The following is a 20,622-nucleotide window of genomic DNA, read 5'->3' as shown; positions in this document are numbered from 1 at the left end:
GAGACATTCAGCCTATTAAACAGCGAGCGCCACCGCCGCATCGAGGAAAAGGGAGCAACAGCTATGTTAGTGAGACATTTAGCCTGTGAACGTAAAGACATTTAACAAGGTAATGTAACTCAGAGAGTCGGAAATAACAGCTAACATAGGCAGGTAGGATGGAAGCATCGCAGCCAGTTATGACTTTACCTGGTTAATAAAGTCCTTCCAATGATTGCTCAGTTTGTACCCATCTTCTCGGTTGAAATTGTGTCTGTGCTTATATATCTGGATGGCTTCATGAACAAATCTTTGTTGATAGCCAGTGGGTTTGCATAGTACCTTCGTCTTGGAGAAATCTATTTCATGTCAGTTTTAGAGAAGTCAATTTCTCTAAAGCCATTTTACTGCTCCCTTCACGTAACTGCGTTGCCTGCTTGACTAGGTTGGTAATCCTCACCGTGTTTGCAAATCAATCGCAGAGATTAGACTAACAATCATCATAAGTCGTGTAAATAAAAACTAAATCGTGGTAGAGCAGGGCTCGAACACCAATGTCATGATTTTTACCATGATGACACTACAAATTTGTCCCATACTGCGGCCCATTGTAAAGATTACTCGCACAATACGATGCACCCATGCAGTTGCTTAAAGGCTAAGGCAGTTTTGATTGTGTTTATTATTAAATTGCACTGCAGTAGTTCAATTTTGCTCCCTACTTGAACCCTTTAAAGTTTAATGAATATAAAAATCGAATTATACATTTATAACAATGCAGGTCAGATCCAATGGAGACGAATTGTCTCTTTTAAAGTGATAACCGGGTACAATCTCAAAATTCCGTAAAGCAAAACAAACCAGATATACATAAAAGCACATCGAACGATTTTGACGATTGTGATGACGATGGTAACGATGATCATAAGGAAGCAGCCAATTCTCATCACCGCGAATATCTCCCCAGCCTCAACTCCGCGTAACGACCCGTGCCCATCAAAGTGACAACGCCTGTGGTTTTAATGAGCACACCTCCCCTGCCCCCCTCCCCGTCCCCACTGAATGGCCAGGCGTGGCCCGAGAATCATTAACCAGACCATCGAGGAGACCGCCCCGTGAGAATCCTCGTGTTGCGGCACCCGCACCGTGCGTGCTACATTTAAGACTTTGATCGCTTCTCGGGGTATAAATTGCGTTACTTCGCCATTCATCCCTTAGCTTCCGCTCGGCAGCTCAACTCAGCAGCAGCAGCGCGCCTTGCCCTGCATCGTTGTGTGCCTGAGCTTGCTGCGATTTGCTGCAACCATCAGGTGTGTTTTAGTGTTGTTAAATGTGTACAGATGTTGCCCTGTGTTTGTTTTGCCCATGTGCGTTTATTTATTCAGTTTTTAGTCGCGTGTGGACAACACTATAATGTAATTTTATTTGTTTTAAAGTTTGTTATATGTTCGACCAATTACACTCTAGGTACATTATCTATTGACACCGTTGCGTGTAGTCCGTGTGTGACAAACAGGTACTATTACTGATATTTATACATCGTTTTCAGGATTCAATCATTTGAGCGTTGAACATGAAATGTTTAGACAAACTGGTTGCACTCAACCAGCTTATTTTACGTACGAAGGTCTTGATTGATTTTTGTGGTTTGTTACACGTATGTACAATGTATGTCCATTGGACTAATTTGACAAGAATGTATTTCACGTACTTAAACACGTAATTCTCCGACCATTTATTACACACTACATTGTTATGTTGGAAAAGTATTCGCTACTGATTTATCTAAAAGACGAACTAGCCTGTATTTTTTTTTGTAACATCGGTCTGCCGTGACCTGTTGTTACACTGACCGGTGAAATAACACGTGGACGAATGTTTCGTTTGATCACAAAGGAATGGCTCCTCTTCCCAACATCAACGACAAGGTGGACGAAGCAACAATTTACGACGATGCTGAAGGTAAGGTTCCCGCGTATACGAGTTGACGTCCACATTGCCCCAGGGGTGACCAATAAACTTTGGCAACGGCGACAGCGGGGGAACGAACATTTCAAGCTTTTTTAAATAATTGGAACCTCATTTGCCAGTAAAAATATGATAATTGTTTTTTACCCTTCTATCTGGCAACAAAACTGACACCTTTTTTTTACAAGGAGTCATGTTTACATAGACCACAATAACTGCGGTCATAATGCAAACAAAAAACATAACTCTGATAATGTGCTCTGTCCCCCTAGATTTGAATGTGCATTCCCTTCGATGTAATGGAAATTATTTGGTAATATTTTTTTTACGAACGGTGCTTATTTATTTAATTCGTATAAAAATATCAGTTGTATTAAGCACAATATAATTCGGCAAAAAACGAATATCAATAAGTAGAAATTTTCTGGTTCTCGAAGAGATGGGGCGATCCCCCCCCCCCCCATCGCCTCCGCATTGCCCTTACTTACGACCTTACTCAAAACAACACATACACTTGATTTTACACATTCCAAAACGTTGTCAGTATGCATTTTAAGTAACATTTTGACTCAATTTCATTTTTTTAAATACATTTTTATCATTCTAATACGTGCACGTTGGATCATCAACCAGTGTTCATCTCCAGATGGATGGACACTGAAGACGTGTTCACGTTAACGCGTTCGCCCATCGCTGCGCGTCGGAAACATCCACGTGCGTTGATGTCACTGTTCGATCTCGCCTCTGTATTTATGTACCGCATGTTGAACTTCTTGCGCACCGTACATAATCAACCGTGCGTAATCGGGGGTGCGGATTGAGTCGGCTGAACTAATCGGTCGCTATAATCGCCTGACCCAAACGCTCATTGCGATCCATTTCAGCGTTAGTTTGTTCCGTTAACCTTAAAATATGCCGCACCCAACCATCTAGTCAATTGCCCAGCTTTAACAGCGTTACGTTATATAGTCTGGAGACTTTGCATCATTGCGCACATGCAAGGCGGACTGGTGACACATTTCCTGAAAGTGTAAACAAACGTTGTTCTTCTCTGGCTTTTGACCTATTAACGCAGGTGCTGTATTTTTCAAGAACACCACCGTTCGTAGCCGTCAGATATTTTCCCGCAAACCAGCTCGAATGAAATAGAACATAAAACAAAACCTATTGGCATTGTTGCGTGAATGTGAAGGGCCTCTAATGGCAGCAGGGACCACAAACTACCAGAACTCCTCTTATTTGCGGCACGATTACCCGTTTAACAGCTGTAAGGTCCAGGGAAAAAAATTAACAGGGGCCCCATTGCTTTCTGATATCCCTAACTTTGAAAGCAATGCCAAGGTCATAGCAAGTGCACGGGCGGAACTCGCTGTGATCAATAGAAAACACAGACACGAATACACTCGCAGAGGCACGGACATGCAGAGACAAACAAGGAGAGAGAAATACACACACACAAAGAGACAGAGACACACGGAGACACACAAAGACATGAAGACACAGAGACAGGGAAACACCCTTTCCTGTAAGTGGGCCAGGGCCGGAAACGTCAGTAGCCCCTGACATCTACAGTACACGAGGAGAGACACGTGTACTATCGGTGTCCCTGTCTTTGTGTCTTTCCGTGCCTGTGTGCGTATCCGTGTCAGTACATGTGTGCGTCTCCGTGTCTGTGTGTCTTTAGAGTGTCTGTGTGTATCTGCACCTCCGCCTCTGTTACGGCACACGTGTACGTATGTATGTTGAACTTCTTTGGCAACGCACGGAGCCGACCGTGCTTATCTGGGGATAGAGACGGACGCGTGTCTTTGCGGCACCATGAGTGCAAACATTTTGAGATTCACCCCCCCCCCCCGCTGCGATATTGTCCGCGGAGTTGTCCGTAAAAAAAGTTTTCACGTGCGGAAAAGAGGAGGAACATCGCGGATAACCCCGCTGATGCTCGGAGCCGCGATATTGGTCCCCTATATCACCCCGGATAAGAGGGATTCTCCTGTACTGCGATTATAACGTGCGAGTGTGTAAAACACATCGACTGCACCGCGCATGGTTCGATGCATGTATCGTGAGATTAAGAATCAATATTGATCAATTGTAAGCCGCCGTAACATGTTTTAAAACACCATGCGTTATTGCTTTTGCGGTACATGGGGTCCCATAGTTGATATGGATTGCTCTAGCCAATGACATCTGGTAATTGATGGGACCCAGATTTCAAACTCGGTCCGGTCTGCTTAAAACATATCTGCTTGACAATATCACTCTAGACATCCAATAACGCGCCATGGATTAAAACCGTACAACGTACCTGTGTTTTGTAATGTGGGAAGACATTTGCTTTCAACCTATGATGCGTCATGGTCTTCCACGTGGCCTCCACCACACAGGGCAGGGTGTGGCCAATGGCCATGTCCACGGGGAAGTCAAGGGGTACGATGCCAGTGGTGACCCCGAGCTCGGCTCCCTGGGTCCGGCCGTATCCCAGATGGCACTGGTGAAGTCGGGCGAGGAGGATGAGGAAAGTGAGAAGGACGAGGATTCGAAGGACACGGACGAGGAGTTTGACCCCTGGAAAATCGCGGACATACAGGTGGAGGCTGGCCTCAAGTGGTCAGGTGAGGTCCACACCTGTGGCTGTCTTCCCCTGACTTCACCCCCCCCCCTCCTCCCACCTCCACTCTGCCCATGGGTGGAGTTTGGGGGGGGGCACTGGCAGGCAATGCCCCCTCTCCCAACCTGGGCACATTTATTAATTAATTTTCAGTACTTTACAATTAATAGCTAATGTGAGGGACATAGCAAACTGCGGTCTGTCGCCCCCACCCCCCCCAATATAGAAGCCAAACTCCGCCTATGACTCTTCCAGCTCACTCTTCTTGGGTGCAGTTCACCACACCGCACTGAGGCAGCAGCGTGGTTGAAGCATGGTCAGACAACCTCCGAGTGACATCACCCGCCACTGACTTTAGCCGCGGCCGAAGAAGCGAACTGACATGACCGATGTCAAATCTTGCACAAGGGAGCACTGTTTTCATAGGCGGAGGTGGAGGAGGGGTTTAAATAAGCATTCAACTTATTCCCAAGAACAGAACAGCATTTACCAACGATGCTAAACCAAACCACGATTAAGCAGTGCTCGTTGTAAAACTTTACGAATTCACCCATAGACATCAATCACTGCATATAAAGTGTTGAAATGGCCATTCACTACAATATTGTAGGGAAGATGACCAATCAGGTCACACAATTGATAAGGGTATCTTTATAGTAAGGCCATCTTTGTGGTCATGTGATCCAAACTAGCTCAGTGGCTGGAAAAAATGCTTTAATATTGCTAACGTTCCTGATTGAAACATTTTAATTGGGTTGCGACGAGAGTGCAACAACAGCATTGAGACCAATCTCACGATGCAATGATGATGCGATTATGATATAATAAACATTGTTTGTAGAATCAAACCCATCGATAGCTCCAAAATCACATCGTGTTTTCAAGGCCTTAAGATTGTGTGTAATGTACGTACGTTGAACTTCTTTCGCACCGTACGTAGCCAACCGTGCTAATCGGAGGCGTGGGGGTGAAGGACAACACATTTAACACACAAAAATGAGTAATAACATGGGATGGCTGGCTTTTTGTTTTTGTTGCAGAGATGAGCACGTCAGGGAAAGTGAAGCGAGTCCTGTCGGGCATCATCAAGCCAGTGCTGTTGCTCGGCCTCCTCTACTTCTTCGTGTGCTCTCTGGACATCCTGAGCTCAGCCTTTCAGCTGGTGGGAGGTAGGGAACCAATTCCAAGCGTTGACTCGGTCAGCGCTTTGGTTTCTGACCATTTTTAGTTGGTGTGAGAATGCAACACCTATGGGAACCTCATTTGCCAGTAAAAATATGATAATTGGTTCTTTACCCCTCTATCTGGCAACAAAACTGACACCTTTTCAGTTTTGTCAGTTTTGTTGCCAGATAGAAGGGTAAAGAACCAATTATCAATGCAACACCTGTTGTTGCTTTTCTCATGTTAAGTGCTCATCTGAATAGGCCGTACGTGTTGGCCACATCATGCGAACACTTGGACAGTTGAAACGTCCAGTGTAAATTTTGGTCAATATATACACACACACAAAAACACTTTGCACTGATAATTAACTTGTTTCCATATTTGGGGGGAAAGATTACATTGCTGGTGTAAGGAAAGTGATGTCGCATGGTGTGGTGTGGGCCAGTCCCAGCTACGGCTTTGGCTATTGAGTAACTTCCAAAGTCTGTGGCTAGAATACCTCAAGAGCCAGTAACCTGCATTAATTATTAATTAATGTGCTAAGCTCTTTTTTTAATGGCTCAACCCACCACTGCGTATTATCAACATAGCCCCCTGCTGCTGATCTTTCACATACCCCTTTAACAAATAAACCCTAACCTATTTGCCCTGAAGCAATGGTAACTTGGAATGAGATAAGAACCTCCACATTGCAATGCAGTCGACCTTTTCCCCAACCAGAAGAGATTAGATAAATACAATTTTCCGTCGTACTTGGTAACCTGCTGTTGAAATCCAACTGCAGTACCCTATTGGAATTTGACACCTTTCGTTTATATCTCACATTTTTGAGGCTTATATATTCTGGAAAGAGGTTAGATGGTGGCCGTCCAAAAGTGAGCCTTTAAATCACTTTAAATAATTATCGCTCCCTCAACGTGAATAGTAGCGACCTAAATATATGTTATCCTTTGAGTTACTCTTAAATTTACATCTTAGTAGACACACGATTTGTTGTCTACGAATCCACTCGTAAAAACAAAAACCACGAAAGTGCATATCATTGCTGATATACTGGCAAGTTACACGAACGCATTACACAAACCTCACTTTTCTGTTTTGCGGCAGGTAAGGTTGCTGGCGATATCTTCAGTGACAACTCGATATTGTCCAACCCTGTGGCCGGCCTGGTCATCGGAATCTTGGTGACTATCCTGGTGCAGAGCTCCAGCACTTCCACCTCCATCGTCGTCAGCATGGTCTCCTCTGGACGTGCGTGACACAACGTGCACAGCAGCCCACACTCCTCCAACACGCGTGCGCCCCAATGCACCCGATTGCGAAACAAGAACAAAAAATTCTAGATTTGAAGCTTTCGTGACTGCAAGGATTCATATTCTTAGGTTTTTTCGGTAAAGTCACGTAGGTAAAACATTAAAATTTGTTTCTTTCGGTTAAGTCACGTCTAAAGATAAAATAAGAAATTAATTTAATTTATTAATTTAATTTATTATAAATTAATTTAATTTATTAATTTAATTTATTATATAAATTAATTTAATTTATTATTTTATCTTTAGACGTGACTTAACCGAAAGAAACAAATAATAATTCCTGCAGTCACGAAAGTTCTAAAAATTAAGATTAAAACATTAAAATTAATAAAAGTAAAATAAAATAATGTTTTACCTACGTGACTTTACCGAAAAAACCTAAGAATAAGAACAAAAAAACCTCCCCTAGCCTTTTTACGCTTGCCAGACTGAAACTTTGCAAATACTTTTAAAAGTAAATTTTCTGTACTGTGGTCAGTGAAGCAACCAAGACAGTGATTTGGTCCGGCACCCATCGTGCATATCTACGGTATACGCCATTGTCTCCGAAGTGCTGATATCGATTCACTGTAGTTTGTGTTTAATTTTACCAGCTTGTACTCAAAATGGCTACTGGTGTGCACAGCACAGAATTGTATCTCTGTCGCTTGAGATTGTATTGTGTATCATTATTTTCTCTATCGAGACACCAAGTCAAAGGAAAACTCTTGTCAGGGCCGGGTGCGCTTTCAATAGGGACCTCGCATGCACTTGGAAATAGTTCATACAGTGTTGTGCAAACAGAGCCGCAGGCTCAACATTTTGGCATCCGGAGAAAGTTGCCATCCCCTTACCCACCACCTGCTGAGGCGACGGTAGCGCCATCTATAAAGATTTGAATCAACGGCCTCCACTGCTTCATTCGTCCCCAACAATTCTGCGCCCGTGAAGGTGGCTGCCTCACTCTCCCCCTGTCATTGCTGCTAAAGTGTGGGTGCATTGCAAGTTTGTACAGCACACTGTGTGAAGCTCGCTACGTGGATCTGTTGTGAATAATGTGGAAATATTGCTTTATCACAACGGGGGCTGAGTAAGCCTCCTTGAACAAAAAAACATTCCTAGCCCAGTTTTATCAATGTGCATCCACCCACATATACTCCCTTTCACAGCACATGCGTACAGTGATCCTCACTGGCATAATTGGTTAAAGTGTTACGAACTGAAATGTGTAAAATGAATGTCTTGCATTGAAAGTCACATTTTTATAAGTAATACTAAATGCAAATGCCTAAACATTACCGACCTGGTTTTATAAGTGTCATTCTCTACTCGATAATACAGTGATAATACAAAAAATATGATTTGAAGATGCCATTCATTGTATATGAAATGTCAATTACATAACCAACATTATAGTATTGTCATGGAATTGAGTTATACAATTAAATGTCTGTGCACCAGCGCAATGGTCTACAGTATGGCAACTGGTAATGCGTCAGTGACACAAGATTGATTGATATGACAGAAAAAAAACATTGTCCTGGACCGAAATGTCCAAATTAATATTTGGCAAAAACAGCGGAAAGATGAATAGATTTTTGTATTCTCTATTGAACAGTAATGAGTGTGCAGTCAGCCATTCCAATCATCATGGGCACCAACATTGGGACATCGGTGACGAACACCATCGTGGCTCTCATGCAGTCGGGCGACAGGAATCAGTTCAGGAGGTAACTTTTGTTGTAATGCTCCACACACACACACTGGGGAAATCCCCACACAGCTAACCCGAATATATACGTTCGCTATGAATCCATAGAGCCGTGAAAGCCGCAAACATAAAATAATACCGTGCATACAGTCATTGTGTTTTAAAAAAAAAAACGTATGGGTGGATAATGAGATGCTGCCGTGGTGTAACGGTGAGCATTCTGAACTTTTAATACAGATGTCACTGGACCGCTTCAATCTCCCGGTGCGGCAGTTGTAACAATGATGCACGTTTCTTCAATAACCACCGGCACCCCCACCCCTCTACCCCACTGTCCACGTAGCATTATAAAACATGTGTGCACTACAGTTAGTCAATTGGCAGGTTGAGTCTGGTGGGCGAAAGTATGATTACTCCCACCTCTTCTAAGATATCTGGCCAGCATGGAAGCGCCAATACCCACTCGAGGAGCACATGCAAGCTCTAGCTGTAATAGCAGCGGTGGGAGCAACGCATTTAGCAGAGTTGCATCTTTACATTTTTTACGAGTGAAGTTTATATTTTTTGCTACTGCCATACATTTAGTATTGATATGCAGCATTAATTAGCGGTAGAGCGGTAGCGCACTGGCTAGCACACTGCACCACAACATGGCATGTGGAAGCCTTCATTCAGCAGCATATTGACAAAGGGCTGTACATTTTTTTTCCGATTCAAAATGTCCAGACAGACTACCAGGGGGAAAATGTTTGGACATTTCCTACAAGGGTTATGTGTGAATGTAAAATCTTTCTAAATTATAAAATGTGGGTAACACGTGGCAGATCACACAGCCACAATCATACACACTGGAGGAGTAATTATGCATGGTTTCATCGATTTCATTTACATTCTTCTCACTCGCAATACGTGAATTTATGGGGGGTTTTTATATTTATAAATGGTGATTCCCTCTGGTCACTCGAGGCCGCTACATTTACCACGATGCAAAAAGAGAAGCGATTATTGAACTATAATGTGACTTCGAATTACAAACAAATGTTGAATCACAATGGAGAAAATCATTACAATCCCAGTACACAATTTACAGGAAAGCCTGTTCAGTTCAATTCACTGGGACTGCGACTGGCAATGCACCATACCGTACTGTGTTTGTGTGTGGGTCATCAAAGTGCAAAGCGGTGGACCTCGCTCGCACGACGAGCATTCATAGCGCATCATCCTCTGACTGACGTGAGCGACTAGCTACAAGAATTGAGTTCCCGTTATAAAATGGGCTTCATTATTATTCATGCTGAATATTTGCTCAAGCAGTACATGAAGCAAAACATAACATGTGTGGGAATAAAAGGGACAATGGATTTCTGAGAGAGCAGTTTGTACATTTGGCCATTGCCTCGTGGGCTGGAATAAATCAAAGTAATCTGCACTTCTGCATGATTGCTCACGGAATAGTTAAGCAGTGTGTGAGTAAAACTCCCTAAATGTTTGAAAAAAAATTAAGGTTCGGTTAGTTTATGGAACTATAGTCAAGGACATAGTTAAAATGAAACATAGCTGAGTGAATCATACATGGGAATGTTTCCAATGTGACTCAATTTGTATTTAAATTAGCTGGTTTTAATTGACTAATTATGAATGTCTCATTATAGAATCTGATATCATTGGTTTGTGAAAAAGTACATCATTCTAAGTGATCTGCTACTCACGCAATGTATGTGCTATCCAATGAAATCATTGTTTAATTTTATTAATACCAGACACCATCACATATATATGTTACAGTGCACTAAATAATATCAAATGCGCACCAACTAACACATTACTATGTACGTATTGGAGGGAAAGCACGATGACAGCATGGTATCATGGGTAGTGGAGTCTCTCTCACTTTGAAAGCCTCCATGGACTCAATGTGTCCATCTCATCTGCATCGACTCGCTTCCACGTACCCTCTGCACTTACAACCAAGGGCGTCTGTCAAAACCCTGAGTAAACCTCCAATCGAAGGGAGGTTGCTCCTCTGCTATTGGCCCCCATTGTCGGGAATTCCCTGCCCCTCATTTTCTGTCCTCGCCTGTTCTACCAATTCAATGTTAACATTTTCCTCTTTTTCCAGTGCCTATGACTAACTCTAGATTTGAAGCTTTCGTGACTGCAAGGATTCATACTCTTAGGTTTTTTCGGTAAAGTCACGTAGGTAAAAAATGAAATGAAATTTAATAAAAGTAATAATAGAAATAAAATTAAATAATAAATCACGACGTTTCGGAGACAACACAAATCCCCGTCATCAGGTTGGACCGTTACAGCTAGATTTACTTTTGCCTCACTTGATACAGTAAATCTAGCTGTGACGGTCCCAGCTGATGACAGAGACTTGTGTTGCCTCCGAAACGTCGTGATTTATTATTTTATTTCTATTATAACTTTTATAAATTTTTATTTTATTTTTTACCTACGTGACTTTACCGAAAAAACCTAAGACTATGACTAACTGTCGCATCCCTAAAAAAATATTTTCATTCCCAACGTACCATAGCTTCGTCTGATATCCCTGTATGCCTATAGTATCCTAAAACGAACCATTATCTGAAAGATAAGCTCCTGTAAATCCATTCTCTTTTTTAATCCTATTCAATGTGCAATTCACCCTTGCTATGCAGTACAGTATCTTGAAATGTGGTTACACTAAGACAGTTTATGCCCTCGAATCGTAAGGTATTCTATGGTAAAGGTGCAGCCTTGCAAATGCTTGCTCACGCTACGACTGTCAGAACAGGCCTCCACTGAGGGAGCTTTAGCAAGCCCCTCTAGAGGGTATTTTGCCTACTCTTGCACGCTGGCCAGAGGTGTTGGAAGAGGTGGGTACCCATACTTTACCCTACCGTATGTGACTTGCCGATCGACTGGCTGTGGTGTACCATACTCTTTGGTTTTTTCGGTAAAGTCACGTAGTTAAAAAAAAAAAAGAAAAACAACTGAATTAAATCACGACGTTTCGGAGGCAACACAAGCTTCCATCTTCAGGTGGTTTACCCATTTATACTCCGGGGTAGGCAAAAGTGGGAACATTTGAAGAATCTTTCCCACTATTTCAACTGCTACACCACAAGAACGAACCAGTGACCTCTGTACTGGGTGTCCAGTGTGCTCAACATTATATCACGGCAGCATCCTAGTGGTTTCGATTATATTTAAAAACACGTAACTGTACTTTTTCAGTACTGCACATGCATGCATGGATGCATGCATTATTGATTACATTTATGATTTTTTTTTGTATCTTACAGAGCATTTGGTGGTGCAACGGTGCATGACTGCTTCAACTGGATTTCCGTGATAGTCCTGTTGCCCATTGAGGTAGTCTCTGGTTACCTTTATCACCTGACAAAGCTTATAATTGATTCATTCAACATCGAAAATGGGGAAGACGCTCCTGACATCCTGAAAGTCATCACTGAGCCTCTCACCAAGCTCATCATTCAGGTAAATCATTTGCTGCTCTATTATCTTCCGAGGTGGCTGTTGAAAGCTTTCTTCAGAATACCACTCCCACCATGGTCATTGACCACAGCTATAGCAATGGGGAAATGTTTTATCCTTTTGCTAGTGGAAGGCATTGTAGAGGTCAGTCGGTCGTCCAATTCTGTTATAGATCTAGATACACGAACTTATGTCTTCCGCATGTGCATGGTAATTTAACAGTTAAAATGGCCCTGCATTTGGTTACCTTTATGTGTTCCAATCTACCCAGCCTTAACATGTGTACACACACTGCGCTTTTGTCAGTCGACCGCTGAGTGAAGCCCACCCCATGCCATGCGTGTCATTGGGATAATTTAACCATACTTCACCACACTGGTCAGTGTGGGTTGGCGAAGGTGGGGAGCATAGCCGTGGGAGCATAGAAGTAGAGGGGCAGCCTATAACACCTGCTTAATGCACGACGGTCACACATCCAAGCGCAACCCAGGCTCAAACCCTGCTGATAAGATCGAACGCATTCCGGATGATTTGCACATAGGCAACCGAAAAAGCAAATGGGAATATTAATAGTTAAACTTTTTATACAGCGTAACTTATGCAACTGCATCACACAAGGCCGCACAATCCACAAACACGGATGTGCACATAGATGAAGATGTTTTCGGGCAACGATTGAGTGTTTATACATGTGGGAAGAAACTGGAGCACCCGGAAAAAAAATCCCCGTATGTGAGGGGGAAACACGAACTCTTTCAATATAGATGGAGATTAGTCCACATTTTCTGTACCGCCTATTGCTGGTAAGCCAGGGTATGGCTCCTCGACGCCTGCAAGGATGAAGTTTCGCAATGCTTTTGTGCTCCACTAACTCTCGCCTTCACAGTTCTGGAATGCAGGCGTGCACCACCGCTGCCCAGAAATAATCACGTCCTCCCATTTCCCCCGTGTCTTTCGCAGCTGGATAGCTCGGTGCTCACAGACATTGCAACTGGGGACCCCGAAGCGCAGGACAAAAGTCTCATTAAATCCTGGTGCAAGACGAACACATATACAGTAAGTGTTGCATATCTGAATTATTGAGTTTATTGATTTGTGTTATGTTATTTTATTCGTACCGATAAAATGCTGATCATAACAGGAGATAAGCAGGTCTGGCTATCTCCTACACCAATGGACAATTTAACATAGCCCACAGTGCGATCATGGACCACAAAGTACAACTCCGGTTGCAATCATTCACTGGCAGCATTTCAGATATTAACCAGGAATATCCTGAAGTCATTCACTGGCTCACCAACCTCAACATGAACAAATTAATCTCGCTGATCAACTCCCCACAATACAAGAGAAGAACTGGTGTTTTTATAATATATATACAAAACAAACATGTTTATCGAGAACAACAACAATTCAGCAATTGCCAATCATGAAAAAAAGAAATCATAAAAATGGCAAAAACAAACTCGTTTTAAAATCATAAACGTGAAGTTTGTATTCTATAATATCCTATCCTTTATTTACGTCCATTATTTCCTACTTGACATGTGCTATAGTCTATGAAATTGGGTTTGTATAAAAAAGAGACATGCAGTATAACACTATACATTACAATAATTTTAGAGCACATTATAAAAGCTATAACTGCGAAAATTATCTTGCGTAATTTTTTTCATTAACAACCATCATCGCTTTTTTTTTTTTAAATATCAACCTTTTTGTCCAATATTTTGCAGAAAATCTTGAGTATAAAAGGCATAGGAAAATACAAGCACATTTTCGACGACTTGTTTTATCAGGATATCACTCTTGCTGCAATAAAAAAAAAAATGCTAACCAATTTGTCTGTTCACCTATCAGGTTCTGAAAAATGTCACCGTGGCCAACGTATCTGAGTGTGGCAACATGTGCTGGGAAGATGGAAATTTCACCTGGATGGAGAAAAACGTCACGGAAACCGAATACATTGAAAGATGTACGTGCCCTGGGTATTTATGAGTTGCTTCTAGATATGGGTATAATTGCCAAATTGCCTCGAAAGTAAGGGGGCACTCTATACAGGTAAATTAAAACAGATGTGCCATTTTTAAATGTATTGTTTAAATATAACTCAAAAGCAGCACACGTGTCATATGCAGCTCATTCGGACTTCATTCTTAATATTTAATAATCATATGCTTAATTCTCTGTCATAAGCAACTGCACAATATCATATAGAGTGTTTTGCATTGTGTGTAGATATCACATAATGTAAAAATACCTCCCATAAATGTTTTAAATCATAATATGTAAAAAAGTATCAGCTATAATAGTCTAAAGACAAAGATCCCCTGTATACTCTTAGGTTTTTTCGGTAAAGTCACCTAGGTAAAGAAAAATGATAGAAATAATAATAGAAATAATTTCTATCATTTTATTATTATTTTATTATTTATTTTTTCCTACGTGACTTTTACCGAAAAAACATAAGAGTATGAATCCTTGCAGTCACGAAAGCTTCAAATCTAGAACCCTGTATAGACAGTAACAGACTGTTGGGGCAAGTGCTGTTAGCGAGTATACCTAATGAAGGCTGACACGGCACTGGAGGGGGAGGGTGGCCAACACCACGCCCGGCTGCCTTTGTCTCCCCAGTGGCTATGTTTACACATTGTACCAGGTACTTATTTGACACCGAGTCGACCTAGGGGAGGTCCAGGACCGAATCACATAATTGTCACTGGTGTTGGAATCGAGCTCGGGTCGCGGGGTTCATAGCATGGCACGCTGCTGCGCTAATGCTCCCGACGATGCGACCTGTATACCTGTGCACATGCATGTTGCCACAGTGTGCCAAGTGGATGATTTTTGTCTGCATGGACATGAGTTTTGTGATGTCGTTTGCCCACAGGTAATCACATATTTGCCTCGACCACGCTGGAAGACCTCTACGTGGGGCTCATCCTGCTTGCCTGCTCGCTGCTTTTGCTATGCACGTGCCTCATCCTGATAGTCAAGGTCCTAAACACAATGCTCAAGGGTCAGATCGCATCCGTCATCAGGAAGGTCCTCAATACAGGTGTGTGCGTGTATTGGTCAAACCTGTGACTGTCTCTCATCCTCTGCATTTTATTGTCACCCCCCCCCCTCACCTCATGGCCCTTCCCACCACGTGTGCCTATAACTAAATGACAGAGAATGTGCACAATCTCTTTTGGTCTGGGAAGCTAAGCAGAGTTAAGCTTGAAAAGTCCTTGGATGGGCTGGGATACGTTATCAGCAGATAGCAGTGCAGAAACATAATTTGTTGTACTGTACAATGCTATGACATCTATGCCATCCACCTTCACCAAACTGCACTGAACAATGTGATGACGTATCGTCAAATTAACGGAATGACTTTCTCTGATAATAATATGTGGCACATCCAGAATTCACTCCACTAATTATTTTTATCTAATTTTTATGCTCGAGTTACAAGCACAACACTGACAAAGTTATTAATCTGTTACCATGTGGAATCACAGCTAGGGATAGTTCACATGCATTTTATTAAACTTAGAAGGTTGTTGCCAGTGTGCTGCTCTCATTCAAACTGATTGTTGACCCTTTTTTTTCAGATTTCCCTTTCCCATTCGCTTGGGTGACTGGCTACCTTGCAATCTTGGTTGGAGCTGGGATGACATTCATAGTGCAGAGCAGTTCTGTCTTCACTTCAGCAATCACTCCACTCATAGGTAAGGCTTTTTTTATCTCAACAAATTCCAGGTTCAGTAATGATTAATGATCATTGCTAATTTATGGAATAGATTTGCATGTACTGTGCAACTCATCTTCATTCTATATACATATTATGAATCATTCATATTATCTGTCTATTGTAATTGATCTGCATAAACTGCTATTGCCACTTACTAAATCACACGGAATGCATCCAATGCAATTAAATCTCAGTAGCTAAGCAGAGCTGAGCCTGGATAGTGCATGGATAGGCAACCAATGCTCAAATACAGATGCATTACGCGTTGTGCGCAGTGTAATTGTTTTGTAATTCGTCCACCTTCACCAACCTGCACTAACCAGCATGATGAAATATGGTAAAATATCTATCATGACCCTCAAAGTGTGGGGAGGTCCTAATTCAGCAGTAGGTTAACAGAAGAGGCAGTGCTTGTACAAACTGCTGCTATTATTATTTGGGCGGTAACATAGCCCAACGACAGCGCATTCGCCACTTTTTTCAGAGGTTCTTGGTCCGAAACCAGCCGGCCACCCTGGTAATTATTACTGCTGGTATATTACATGTTAAATTCCATACCGTCTGTTTTACAGTGGATATTAAAGATCCAGCGGGTGTTGTCATTTAACCAGATAAGGCCATTGAGTGCTGACAACATGGACCATTTTTTGCTAATTTGAAAAGAAAAACACCTGCAGATTACTCAGTTGGCAGAACGCATATCAGCATCACCCCCTACTGTGAAACTACTGCAGATGATGTAAAACATAACGGCTTCACAATAGCCATGAATGATAGCCAAATGTACTACATTAATATCATTATAATGCACTAATTCTTCATATTTTCCAAGCATTTGTGTGGATGAGTGACTCATAAGAAGAAGACAATTCATTGTATTCAAGTCTACAAATTGACAACTAATCAATCCTAATGTTTTTATTTCTGCTTCACTGCTCAGCTAAAAGGAGTAATTTGCACGGATAAATCTGTATAATAGGATCCATATCTTGTGCCCTAGATGATATCAGATAGGAAGATTTCCACTGCACGGTGCAAATGAGAAATCTAATTAATAACTAAATAAATAAGTGTTAACGTTTTTGTTCAGCAATGTCAAATTACAAATCGGTCATGTCACCAGTCATGCCAATGGCATTCTGAATGACAGTACTCACATTCTGCGAGAAGGGGGCACTATTGCTATTGCAAAATTACCACGAGATACAGTTCTGGCAGTCAAGTAAACCTATATTAGCTATACTGGGAAGGGAAACTGTGAGTCTCATGGACCAATATTCACAACACTTTAACGTTTTGCCATATTATCCAATAAACAAAACGCACATCGTTTTAATCAAATTACAAGTGCCTTACATAAGGAGATAGAGCATCTGAAACATCTCCAGTGTTAAGAAAAATAAGTTGGCTTGGGCAGTACATGTCACAAGAAGGGATTATGCTCAGTCGTGCAGACTAAAGGAAAGAACACTGCGAAAAATGTGTCCGTAGCAGAGATAAAGCGATGAAATGGCCTATGCAGAAGCTAGTTGGATTCTTGCATCGCATGACTGAGAAGAGTGATGGCTGAGGAAGCACCTTTATCCAGTTCATGGCTAACGGTGGTGATGATGACGACAGTCATTCCTTTCACGACTGCTGTGATAATAAAACTGCTCGGAACTTGACCTGAATGCAGCATGTAAGCATATCTACTGTCATGGTCCATGTCTTTCTCAGGACTTGGAGTCATCAGCATTGAACGAGCATATCCACTCACTTTGGGTTCCAACATTGGGACGACCACAACAGCCCTCCTGGCTGCACTTGCAAGCCCTGGAGAAACTCTCAACAATGCCCTCCAGGTTTGCAATAAATATTCTATCCATATTTACAATGTATACTGATCTTGTTTATCGTACAACTGACAATTATGTCAATCTTGTTAACAAAAAAAAGGCTGTATGAAAGCACCATAGTGTAAAACATTTATATAATTCAGTTTCGAAGTTTTTTGTAAAATGTTCTAATGAGAAGCTATAAAATATGGTCCTGCAGCGCATTACATTATTTTACCACTGTAAACTTTATGAAGTCAGTTTTCCTTGAGAAATTATATTATTCAATGTTATACTGTACTACATACGCAGCCCATTTCTCATTAAAAAAATTGTTCTTAAGGCAAAACTCGCGATGTTTTTAAAAGTGTATATCACCTCATTACCATTGGTAATCAGTTATTTTAGCATTGATACAAATGAGATTGTCATGTATTGGGCGTTTTTTTTTTATTAAACAATGAATATAAGGTTAATTAAGTTGTATATTTTTTTAAGATGCCTTCAAGACAAGTTTGAGGTCTTGTGATGCACGAGCTGATTGTTTTTTTCCATTTCGTCTCATCACAGATCGCACTTTGCCATTTCTTCTTCAACATCTCGGGGATTCTGCTGTGGTACCCCATACCGCAGCTACGTTTCCCCATCAGGATGGCAAAGATACTGGGTGATCGTACGGCCAAGTACCGCTGGTTTGCCGTCCTATACCTGATCATGTGCTTTTTGGTGCTGCCACTGGCGATATTCGGCCTCTCGGTAGCTGGATGGCAGATCTTGGTGGGCGTTTGTATCCCCATCGTAGCTGTGCTGATCTTCATCATTGTTATCAACATATCTCAGTCCAAGTGTCCAAAGTGCCTGCCGTCGTCACTGCAGACCTGGGACTGGCTCCCCAATTGGATGCACTCCATGAAGCCTTTGGATCGGGTCATCTCGGCGGTGTGTGGTCGCTGCTGTAAGTGCTGCAAGTGCATCAACAAAAGTGGCAAAAACGAAGAGGTCGAGGTTGTCTCCATACCAGACTCCACCAAAGGCAAAAAGCAAGAAGACACTGGAAGTTGTGGTGACAAAAAAACATTGGCCGCATATGATAACCCTGCAATGATTAATTCGACAAACCTTTAGCTAAGCCTTCCCTAAATGGCGTAATGGCCATATTTTGAGTAATAATTGTAAAATATTAACCTTGCTCTATTTGGTTACTTCGTGTATTTTGGTTGTGTATGTATTTTGGAAATATGTATTTGATACTTTTACGAATGTTATTAGTATATCCATGAAAGCTACATTTTTGTACACCTGGTGATAAGCCTTGCTTAGGACCTTTTAAAACTAGATATAGCTACCAAGCTTTCAAAAGCCAAAAGTATATAGTATACACGTATTTTTTTATGTCATGCATTTTATCACACTGGAAAATGTAGGTAATTGCTATAAGTCTGAATGAGGTAATGTTTATTTTATTGTAATTATGATGCTTGAGTTTATAATACAGAAATTGATGTACATAGTATAATGCCAGGTTTTATATTAAAAGAAGATGTTTGAATAATTGTAAATATTTTCAAGGGTTTTTATTTTCATTTAACATAATTGCACTTTATTATTTTTTTAATATAAATTGCAGTTTAGTTCAATAAATGTTGATATTTGTTCCGCTAACTAAATCATATCATTTGCATATCTACGGTAGTAGAGGCATTTTGCAGGGTCGTGACATGGTCCAACAGAGCACAAGTGTATTTTATTCGCAGTTCGATTCCAGCAGGCCGCCCTGTTCATTAAAATACAAGCCGTCTGTTTCACAGTGGATACTCATTGGTTTTTTCGGTAAAGTCACGTAGAAAATAAAAAATAAATTAAATCACGACGTTTCGGAGGCAACACAAGCTTCCGTCTTCAGGTGGCACCGTTACAGTAATTTTGCTGTCACGGTGCCACCTGAAGACGAAGCTTGTGTTGCCTCCGAAACGTTGTGATTTAATTTATTTTTTTACCTACGTGACTTTACCGAAAACACCAAAGAGTATGGACCCTTGCAGTCACGAAAACTTCAAATCTAGAATTCACAGTGGATGTTAAAGATCTCGTGACACAAAAAAAAGTAGGACATTATTTTGCTGGGGCCACGGCCAAAATAAAAAAAAATACCTGTTAAATTACTCAATTGTGATGTATACGTAGCAACATCGCCCACTACTGTGAAACTACTGCGACTACGGTAAACATAGAGCTTTCGTGATAGCCTTGCGCAATAACAATGGTGTGAATACCATTTTTACAAAGTTATTATTGTTAAAGGACTGCAATACATTAATTGGTTTACACTAACTTGAGCTTAATATCAGCACTTTTCCTACTGGGATACTGGGCATAACCAAAGCTGCAGTTCACATTCTGTTGCAGTGAGTATACGTTTAATTTAACTGTAAAGCCATAGTAAAGGTTCTGGTTTTAAATTTCTCAATTTTTCAGTGGCCAAAAGCTTTTAAAGACGTGATAACTCAACACGTTCGTCATTAACACTGCCTTAAGTATACAACAGGCGACGTTTTTGGCAAATGGCCCTTCATAGTCCATAGGCCAGGGATGTAGAGCAACTCTACCTCTCTGTGATGGCAGGCCATTTGCTCTAAACTTAGTATTTGTTCTAAGGTTCGTGTTATTGACGAATGTGCTGAGACGTTGTCTTACTTGTGCTTGTTGCAACTCTGCCCAACATAGGCTCACCAATGTTTAATTTTAAACACACGGCATTGCCCAAAAGGGGGCGCTATTGTACTTTGTTAACGGAACGACCGATTTCGGGCAGTTTATTGTGTTCGAAGGAGGACACGCATGGTTCACAAAGG

At 41.5% G+C, this 20,622-nt stretch overlaps 1 protein-coding gene across 1 annotated transcript; it reads left to right on the top strand.

Moving 5' to 3' along the window:
• The first annotated feature begins 1,091 nt into the window (after positions 1–1,091).
• Positions 1,092–19,604, top strand: LOC144934967 (sodium-dependent phosphate transport protein 2A-like). Its single transcript, XM_078861230.1, has 13 exons — positions 1,092–1,289; positions 1,876–1,941; positions 4,335–4,562; positions 5,599–5,727; positions 6,833–6,976; positions 8,636–8,747; positions 12,022–12,217; positions 13,175–13,270; positions 14,075–14,189; positions 15,105–15,272; positions 15,814–15,930; positions 17,673–17,797; positions 18,341–19,604. Exons 2-13 carry the CDS (start codon positions 1,878–1,880, stop codon positions 18,893–18,895), a joined length of 2,049 nt encoding a protein of 682 aa, XP_078717356.1. The 5' UTR covers positions 1,092–1,289; positions 1,876–1,877; the 3' UTR covers positions 18,896–19,604.
• Positions 19,605–20,622: the final 1,018 nt, after the last annotated feature.

This window comes from Lampetra fluviatilis, chromosome 12 (assembly GCF_964198595.1).
Source record: "Lampetra fluviatilis chromosome 12, kcLamFluv1.1, whole genome shotgun sequence".
NCBI lineage: Eukaryota > Metazoa > Chordata > Hyperoartia > Petromyzontiformes > Petromyzontidae > Lampetra > Lampetra fluviatilis.
This window is presented reverse-complemented; position numbering and strand designations above follow the sequence as displayed.

Coding starts and splice junctions, on each gene's coding strand:
- LOC144934967 (XM_078861230.1), top strand. CDS start 1,878: ATGGCTCCTCTTCCCAACATCAACGACAAGGTGGACGAAGCAACAATT. Junction 15,273..15,813: donor CAGGAAGGTCCTCAATACAG/GTGTGTGCGTGT, acceptor CTTTTTTTTCAG/ATTTCCCTTTCCCATTCGCT. Junction 15,931..17,672: donor AGCAATCACTCCACTCATAG/GTAAGGCTTTTT, acceptor TGTCTTTCTCAG/GACTTGGAGTCATCAGCATT.